Raw genomic sequence first — 9322 nt, 5'->3', positions numbered from 1 at the left:
TTACTAAACCAAACTGGTTTTGATTTTTAAACCGGTTTGTGCACCTCTACCATTTTAAACCTGTTTGTGCTCCTCTATGAGTATACGCCATATAGTTAGGCTTTATCCATTGGTCATTCAAAACAAAAATTATATAAATACGTTTTAAACAGCTCTTAAACATCATTAACTTTCTATAAAAGTTCCTTAAAACAAAATGAACTTTATAGTTTATACTTAATATATACACAAAATTAATAATATTCCCAAACTAATTACTTTCCCAATATTAATTTCACTATTTTGGTCCCACCCTCACTGTTTGACCTATATATACACACACACACCCCCTCAAAACCTGCATCAACCCTTTACATTTTAACCTCAACCAGCAGCCATGGCCACGTCAGCCAACACCCCCACCACCCTCCTTTTAAAAAACCCTAGCATCCTCAAAACCCCAACCACCACCACCACCGGCTTCACCCCATTTCCGATCACACGCGCCACCAAACCCATCTCCATCAAATGCTCCCAATCCACCACCACCACCACCGTATCACCACCCACCCCCGCCGCCAGCCAAGACCGCCTCTTCAACTTCGCTGCGGGTCCCGCCACGCTGCCGGAAAACGTCCTCCGGAAAGCCGAATCGGAGCTGTACAACTGGCGTGGTGCCGGTATGAGCGTGATGGAGATGAGCCATAGAGGTAAAGAGTTTTTATCGATTATTGATAAAGCGGAATCAGATCTGAGGAAATTGTTAAACATTTCGGAAGATTACGCTGTTTTGTTCCTTCAAGGCGGCGCCACTACGCAGTTCGCGAGTGTCCCGCTTAATTTGTGTAAACCCGACGATCCGGTCGAGTACATTGTGACCGGATCGTGGGGCGATAAGGCGTATAAAGAAGCTACAAAGTACTGCAAACCTAAAGTGATTTGGAGTGGTAAAGCTGAGAAATACACTGGGATCCCATCTTTTGAGACATTGGATCAGACTGCGGATGCTAAATACTTACACATATGTGCGAATGAGACAATTCATGGCGTCGAGTTTAAGGAGTATCCTACACCTAAGAACAAAGAGGGGATTTTAATTGCGGATATGTCTTCGAACTTTTGTTCGAAGCCGGTGGATGTTTCGAAGTTTGGGATTATTTACGCGGGTGCTCAGAAGAATGTTGGACCGTCGGGTGTGACGATTGTGATTATAAGGAAAGACTTGATTGGCAACGCGCAGAAGATTACTCCGGTGATGTTGGATTACAAGATCCACGCGGATAATAAGTCGTTGTATAATACGCCGCCGTGTTATGGGATTTATATGTGTGGGTTGGTGTTTGAGGATTTGTTGGCACAGGGTGGGTTGGTGGAGATTGAGAAGAAGAATGTGAAGAAGGCTCAGATTTTGTATGATGCTATTGATGGGAGTGGTGGGTTTTACCGGTCGCCGGTTGAGAAATCGGTTAGGTCGTTGATGAATGTGCCGTTTACGCTTGAGAAGTCGGAATTGGAAGGGGAGTTTATTAAGGAGGCTGCTAAAGAGGGGATGGTTCAACTTAAGGGGCATCGATCGGTTGGTGGAATGCGTGCTTCGATATATAATGCCATGCCTTTGGCTGGTGTTGAGAAGTTGGTTGCTTTCATGAAGGATTTCCAAGCTAAACATGGTTAAGAGTTGGTGGTTTTAGGGTTTGTTGTTTGATTCTGTTTTTGGTGTTTCTGTCATGTTATGTTACTATGTGTCTTGTTACTTTCTCTCTATATAAGTTTCTTGATACATGAATTGAATTGGATTTCAATAAAAATGTTTAGGTAGTTTTGTTGAATTATTTTATGAATAGCATCATGGGTTATTAGAGTAATCAGCATCATGAAAACATGTGAACTGTATTATTGTAAGATGAGAATTGAACAACAACCCGAGGATCCGATTTGCCTCGGAGGTTTAGGAAATTGATTTAGTCATCAAGCTCGATAATCTTCACAACCGAATCATCACCGACCTTTTGGCAAACGACAACACGATCATGTGGCTTGACCATGCCACTAGCCTTTCCATGGTCCAATGCAATTTTTAAAATCGAGTCATTTGTTGCACTCGTTGACTCCGCCTGCTCCCAAAATGACAATATTACACAAGTAAGAAAGCGTCTCCAAGTTTTAATACAATTGTTAGATATGAATAGTTGTGATGATATTAGAAAGGGTTTGGAAATTGGGAAGAATCTCACCGGATGTCGAGGATCTGCAAGCATTGGAAAGAGGCCTCTAACGATGAGTGATTGTCTTGCCTGCATAACATCAATTAGAAGCATAAATACAAGTCAACTGCTAGAATTTAATAAAAGTTAACAATAGTCGTCCTAGACTTCTAGGACTATACCTCAAAAGAACCTGTTAATGTCCATCTTAGTTGATTTGTTTTGAGACGAGGAATCACCACTGAAATCACAGGCATTGTAGGCCTATATTTTGCAATCAATCTGCAATATCGTCCAAATATTGTGAGATTTTCAAAAGTTGAAATTCTACATCCGGATAACAAAAGAAGATTCAGCTTAAGAAACATCAAGGGGTGGTGGCGCAGTTGGCTAGCGCGTAGGTCTCATAGCTAAAGAGTGATCCTGAGGTCGAGAGTTCGAGCCTCTCTCACCCCATAATTTTTTTTGGTATAAAAAAAAGCAAAAAGTAATAATTATTGAAAGATAATGTGAGTTTTGTAACAATATAATTAATATACCTGGAAGCTCGTCCTGATGATGTGAAGCAAATGATAACGGAAGCTTTAACCTTAATGGCAGCACGAACCTTGATCAGCAAAATAAGAAAACATAAACATTAGTAGGTCCCTCAAGTCCTCATACTATGAGAACGTTAAACTACAAACTTGCACAAAATTAAGATCCCGAAAAGGCCAGGTTGAATACCGCAGAAGAAGCGATAGATTCCATGTGGGACATAGGTTCTCCAACATGTCTGACAGTAGTTTTGAAGAATAAATCTTGATTGAATACCTTCTCTGACTGCAAATAGGATTTATACAAATTAAAAGTGTCCGGATATGTAATAATGGGATGACTGTATGAGGTTTTAAAAAATCTACCTCTGCACAAAATTTTATCAACTGTGGAGATAGTGTCAACAGGGTATAATCCTCTCAAGGTCTCAGCACCTAGGATAATTGCATCACTACCTGATTCACAGTAAGAGTATCAGTAAAATGCTGTAACAGCTTTAATCATGACAGTTTGTATAATGATCACGGTTTGATATTTCATATCCATTAACTATATATAATTATTACATGGTAAAAGCAAAAACACCCTTCAGTTGAACCTTAAAATATAAGAATATATGTATTACAAACAAACCGTTCGGCAGAACATTCGTTTATGTTCATTTATATAACAAACTTTTTTTGTTAGCTAAATGAACGGACATGAATGCATGTCTTGTCCGCTCATTTATGTTCTTGAACGTTCGCCCATTTAGTATCGTTTATGATCATTAGTTCGTTTACATTTGTTTAAGTTCGTTCATTTACATTTTTAATATCATCATTCAAATTATTTAGGCCCGTTACAATTTACTCTAGTTTTAGTAACATTTTAGACCCTACACATTGTTTTTCACGTTTAATTCTAACTAGCTTAGCTCAATCATGTTCGTTCATTTACGCTCGCTTACGTTCGTGATATGTTCACTTATATTGTTAATGAACACGGACACGGACACACTCATTTTCTTAACGAGCGAACACGAACAAGAAAACCTCGCTCGTTTGATTGTTTGTGTTCGATCAGTTGTTCGTTAAAGTTAAATGAGCGAACACAACACACCTAATTACACAAAGTTAAGCATCTTAAGCTTACCATCCAAAACGGCATTGGCAACATCAGTTGCCTCAGCCCGAGTGGGCCTCAAGTTGTCTGTCATGCTGGCCACAACTCGAGTGATTACTGCAGGCTTTCCAGCCATGTTGCACTTGTAAACTGCTTGTTTCTGAAACAAAAACACCTAAAAACACAGAAACCATAAAGTTGGGACTTGTTATCATTTGCACTGAGTGTACACTTAACGGTATAATAACTAAACGTACTTTTTCCAGCGGCAGATCTATCCCCAGAGTTCCTCGAGAAAGGATTATACCATCTGCTTCTTCTAGAATTTCATCAAAATTTGTTAAACCCTGCAAGAAAAACCAGTTTAGACTGATGTTAAACATAATAGGAGAGGCGATTAAATCACATGTAGCTTGAAAATTATAGAATTGTACTTCAGAATTTTCAATCTTTGCAAAAATCTGAGTTTGACTGAGATCACCCAATTTGGAGAGGTATTCACGAGCCCGAGTGAAAATAATAATAAACAAGATTAGTTTTATTAAACACACATATAACATAGTATAAAACTGGTGAAGGTATCCTTACTTGTCGTATGTCTTCTGCACGACGAGTATAAGACAAAGAAAGGAAGTCTATATTGTTATGCACTCCCCATGTGCTTATTACCTGAAGTTTGCAATGTATGTTAGATAAGAACTAGAATATATATAAGCATTTAATGAAGATATTTGTGTCCAAACAATTGAACAGCCAATCAATTATATAAAGAACTCCAACAAGCATACATATGATTTGACATAAATATTAGTGATCCAATATCACAAATTGGTTGCTACCAAACAACCTTATAACCATAAGAATATTTAATAGAAACACAAGAAAGTTCACCTCCTTATCTTTATCAGTAAGAGTTGGAACATCAATACGGATTTGGGATACGTTTAAGGTGAACAGTGATCCAGATAAAGTGGCTGAATTCTTTATCAGACAAACAACATCCTCCCCTTTCACCTCATTCACCTGTGAATCACGAAATAAAAGATTAATAGTTTCAAAAGCCTACTAAGAATATATCTAAGTTTATTAACAAACTTTATGTCTAAGATATGTGAAATGCTCTTCAGTGTTGCCTTACCTCCAACCACACAGAAGTTGTTTCACTTCCCGTGAACAAATATTGGCCAATGAAAATAGTGTCACCAGTTTTCACAGCCTACAAAGAGTTGAGGTTAACAAGTTTTTATGTTATCGTACCTGATGATCCTAACATACTTAACGCGTTTACCTTTGAAAGCCCACTAAAGTTTATTGGTAACAGATTTGAAGTGGCTTCTTTTTCTTGATCAGGTGTGAGGGTGACCAAGGTATCTTCCTCCAGAGATATAGGACTTTCAGTTTTGTTGACAACTTGTAACTCTGGACCAACAGTATCCAACAGCACCTGGTAAAAAAGGATGTGAATGAACTTATAAATCTTACCATCATATTATGATTCGGAAAATCGGTATATGTAAGGAATTCAATTATACACTTTGCAGGTGAAAGTGAAATTTGGATAGTTTTTCATTCTCTGTGTGCAGGAAACAAACTTACAGCGCACGGCTTTTTTGTACTCTTCATAGTGACCCTAAGGTTTTCCAGTGATTCTTGATGAAATTCAGTGTCACCCCATGAAAAATCAAACCGTGCCACTGCACAGACAGTAAATGATTCAGAGAGAGCTTATTCAGTACTGTGACACATCTAATTAACACGGTAAGTCCATCCCAAGTTTTTAAGGGAAACATGACAAATCTAATAATTGCTATTCAAATGTCTTCAAAGTAATATAAACTTGTAACATAAGTCAGAAATCAAAATTTTGACACACTTGACAGTTAAGTCAAAATGCATCTCAGACAAACCCTAGCAAGTTACAAAATCTGAACTACACAATAGAAAATGAACATCACCTGACATCCCAGCCTCCAGGCATTTTGATATTGTCTCAACCGATCGAGACTTAGGGCCCAGAGTCCCAACGATCTTCGTCATAGCAGGAAAGAAGCTCTATGCAACAATAGCCAAACATATTTGCTCATTACATTCACAAAATACAGAAGTATACAAAAAACAATCACAATTCTTCCAATAACAAGTAAGATCAAAGAACATCACATAATAGCCACTCACAAATAGGCGTGAGCAATAACCGAACCGTTAATCAAAACCGAACCAAAATTAACTGAAAGCCGACTAACTAAAAATCAGTCATCGGTTTTTTTGTTTACCCTCAGTTAACCGAACCGAACTATTCATTTACACATATATTTCTAGCTTTGATACCTCCGTTTCATGTAATTCACGTTTTATACCTCCATTTCATGTATTCAACCATAATCAAACGAACCGTACCAAAAACCGACAAACTAACAGAACCTAACCGATTTTGGTGGTTGATTTTAAAAAAACCGAATTTCGGTTTTCTGTTTCAGTGAATCCGAACAACCGATATATCCTCACTCCTACTCACAATCCTACTAATTCCAAATCCACACCAATTACAGATATAATTAGAGTCTCACACACTAAAACTCAACTAAACTCAAACCGATAATCAATTTAATTACTAAATCAGGCAAGCAGCATTAAATTCAACTAAACTAGTAATCAGATTCGCTTGTACACAATAAAATAACCGTAAACTAATCTCAAAAACTCATCTAGTAGCCTTACTAGTTCAAACTCACAACGATCATGAATACAATTAGTATAAATCAATACAGATGACTTACAGGCTTAGAAGGCTCGAGAATTGAAGCCATCCGGATCGGTTCCTCGAGAAGCAAGTGATGCGAATGCATTTTGCAGATTAAGATCTAAAACCACTACGAGTTGTTGTAATAATAATAATATTAATATTAATAGCAGATTGCAGAGGCTTTGGTTTGGTTCAGGTTGTGGATGGAAAACCGTCGCCGAATGGAAGTCTAGATCAACGGAAAGTGAGAGGTGACAGCTGGTGAGTGTAGAGTATGGTACAAGTGGTTAAGAGGAATGTACAAGTCGTTGATGCGTTGTTGGATTTGGAGAAAGTTGTTTTGGAATAAAGGTCAGGTCAATGATGGTTACGGTGCCACGTGGATTACACGTCTTATCGCGGAAATCTGGTGCCAAGTGGAAAAAACAAAAAAGTAATGCGGCTCTTCAAGCTTCATTTGGTACCGTAGGGGCGTCAAATATTTATTTTAAAAAAAAAACAGAGGAAGAAAACAAAACAAAATTAAAAGAACTTGAAAGTTGAATCGTACTTGACTACTTGTAACCAGAAACTTTAGTCGAATTGTGAATTTGGTTTATTGGTTTCGTATTTTGTTAATCTTGTTTATTCGGACAATCAAACCGAGTCGAGTTGAATAAATTGAATCATAACCGGTGTATGCATTGCAGATAGCCGATCGTAGTAAAACGAATTTTTTTGGGCCTTAATTTAAAAGAAGTATTTTGTTGGTTTAAACAATTAAATTTTTATTTATGTTTACTTAGTTATAATTTGGGTTGTGTAAAATTTTTTTGTATAAAAATAGGATTAAACATGTCTCCAATATAAATTGAACCCATAATATTTTAGTTGAGAGTAATACCCCTTTGCCACTAAACCAAGCTAGTGGTCATGTAATTAGTTTTAAACATTAAATATACATATTGTTTTTTAATAAAAAATAAATATAATTTTTTAAAAAAAAAAAATCCGGGCCTAACGGGGTGTCGGGCCTGTGGCGGTCGACCACCCCGCCACCCCTATGGGGCGGCCCTGCCTTAATGGGTTGTTTGTATACAGGGTGAGCTGACTCGGTTTGTAAACAACTAAACAAGCAACCTTAATCTTAACGGCCCTTGAATGGCTCTACCGTTTGTAACTTGCAAACCAATCAATTCAAGCCCAATAATAATTTAGCTAGCCCATTCATAACCGTAAGTTACAACTTCTGCATTCCACTAATCAGGCCCAAAACACTGTCGTGTTACACACGCACTTCGCATTGCGAGTGCCACACCCACCCAAACATTTAATAATTACTCTAATCAATATCTCGTCTAGTAACCTCCGTGACCAAATTTCCCATCGCTTTCACGCGCCTTCACACGCAACACATAGTCAGTCAGTCAGTCACAAACGTAACGTGTGTCTTTCAACCTGCAACAACTCCTCAACCATGGCGGACTACGACTCAACCAAGCCTACGAATCCATTCACTTCGGTCATCTCTAAGTTCACTAACCTTCTTGCTAACTTCCGGTTTCCACCGCCGCCGGTGAAGGTGGAAACTGAGGCCGGAAAAACGGTTGTTCGCGGTGGAGAATTGGCGGAGGAGGAGAAACCGGTGACGGTTAGGTTTGGTGAACCGCGTCCGACGACGGTGGCTCCGTTGAAGCTTGAAGCGAAAGGGGTGGACAAGGAAACTAAACCTGCTGTTCTGTGGCAGGTATTCATGTCTTCTTGATATTAATATTATTAAACCCTAATTATTTACTTTGCTGTTTTTTTCTTTTGATTTTTTTAATCAATTGTTGAATTCAACTTTAAGTGAATAATAATTTACTATGAGTTTCTTTAGACCATCTGAAAAAAGGAAAAAAAAAATAGAGTGTTTGTATAAAGAAATGCGTTGAGAAAGAGGCAGACGTATAGAACTTTTCAACGTAGTGCTTATATTCAACTTTCTTAAAATGGAATCTATTCCAAACATATATGTCATGGTTCCATACTTCGACAGGTTACAGATGTCTAAAGTTTTTATTTTTAGATACTTTTCAGACCTATTGCTGATACCAAGTAGCAGCCAAAAATTTGTATCCATTTTTCATGATATTATGCATGGATTAGATATATCATGGCCATGGTGAATCTAAAAGAAACAAAAATGAGTGCCGAATACCATATAGTATATAAGTGCCAAATAGGCCAAATCGGTACCAAATATCATATGTGGTAGGCCATTTTTTAGTAGGGACGAGAATCAATACCAAATAATTTGTATGAGCTTATTTTTGGTTGTAAAAATGTGTACATATGGATATTTTGGTTCCAGTTATGAGCTTATAACTCTTTGTAATCTGGTCATGGAAGCTTATAAAGTTGTAACTGGTGTGATTGGATACAGGTTTATGCAATAGGAGGATTTTTCATTTTGAAGTGGGCGTTGGCAAAATGGAATGAACGAAGGACAAATAATCAGTCTGCTGATGAAGAAGATTCGCCGCCACAACCAGCAGCCGCTGATGAAGGCAATAAATAGTGGTTTGAAATGCTGTTAATAATATTCTATGCACTTATGATAAGCCAGCTACATAAATGTAACCACTTTTAGGTTGTAAAAATCTTGGAGTAGATCATCTTGCCATGTGCTGATGTGCTTTAACCTTACTTTAATTCTTTATCACCTTGGCTAACAGTTGATTTAGATGACAGATGATATGTTTAGTTTGAATGCTTATAGAATCAAAAAACAGTA

At 37.7% G+C, this 9322-nt stretch overlaps 2 protein-coding genes, 1 non-coding gene and 1 pseudogene across 4 annotated transcripts; 3 read left to right on the top strand and 1 right to left on the bottom strand.

The window, feature by feature from the left end:
- Positions 1-330: 330 nt before the first annotated feature.
- LOC143573618 (phosphoserine aminotransferase 2, chloroplastic-like) lies at positions 331-1746 on the top strand. Its single transcript, XM_077058450.1, has one exon. It carries the CDS (start codon positions 377-379, stop codon positions 1652-1654), a length of 1278 nt encoding a protein of 425 aa, XP_076914565.1. The 5' UTR covers positions 331-376; the 3' UTR covers positions 1655-1746.
- Positions 1747-1789: 43 nt separating this feature from the next.
- Positions 1790-6803, bottom strand: LOC143573619 (pyruvate kinase 2, cytosolic-like; annotated as a pseudogene). Its single transcript, XR_013142461.1, has 16 exons — positions 6602-6803; positions 5780-5876; positions 5421-5518; positions 5113-5268; positions 4963-5040; positions 4716-4847; positions 4414-4493; positions 4259-4331; positions 4082-4171; positions 3855-3999; positions 3086-3175; positions 2910-3005; positions 2723-2790; positions 2366-2465; positions 2214-2273; positions 1790-2093 (listed from the first exon to the last, which is right to left on the bottom strand). The product of XR_013142461.1 is annotated as a pyruvate kinase 2, cytosolic-like (transcript).
- TRNAM-CAU (transfer RNA methionine (anticodon CAU)) lies at positions 2555-2639 on the top strand. Its single transcript is given in 2 exon segments — positions 2555-2592; positions 2604-2639. It is a non-coding gene; the product is annotated as a tRNA-Met (tRNA).
- Positions 6804-7926: 1123 nt separating the features above from the next.
- LOC143573617 (uncharacterized) lies at positions 7927-9248 on the top strand. Its single transcript, XM_077058449.1, has 2 exons — positions 7927-8293; positions 8972-9248. Exons 1-2 carry the CDS (start codon positions 8024-8026, stop codon positions 9104-9106), a joined length of 405 nt encoding a protein of 134 aa, XP_076914564.1. The 5' UTR covers positions 7927-8023; the 3' UTR covers positions 9107-9248.
- Positions 9249-9322: the final 74 nt, after the last annotated feature.

Source organism: Bidens hawaiensis, unplaced genomic scaffold (genome assembly GCF_021521415.1).
Source record: "Bidens hawaiensis isolate Kalapana, Puna unplaced genomic scaffold, B.hawaiensis_p1.1 tig00026599_1, whole genome shotgun sequence".
Taxonomy (NCBI): Eukaryota; Viridiplantae; Streptophyta; class Magnoliopsida; order Asterales; family Asteraceae; genus Bidens; species Bidens hawaiensis.
Note: the sequence above shows the minus strand (reverse complement) of the source record. Positions and strands in the feature narration are given on the sequence as shown.

Coding starts and splice junctions, on each gene's coding strand:
- LOC143573618 (XM_077058450.1), top strand. CDS start 377: ATGGCCACGTCAGCCAACACCCCCACCACCCTCCTTTTAAAAAACCCT.
- LOC143573617 (XM_077058449.1), top strand. CDS start 8,024: ATGGCGGACTACGACTCAACCAAGCCTACGAATCCATTCACTTCGGTC. Junction 8,294..8,971: donor AACCTGCTGTTCTGTGGCAG/GTATTCATGTCT, acceptor GATTGGATACAG/GTTTATGCAATAGGAGGATT.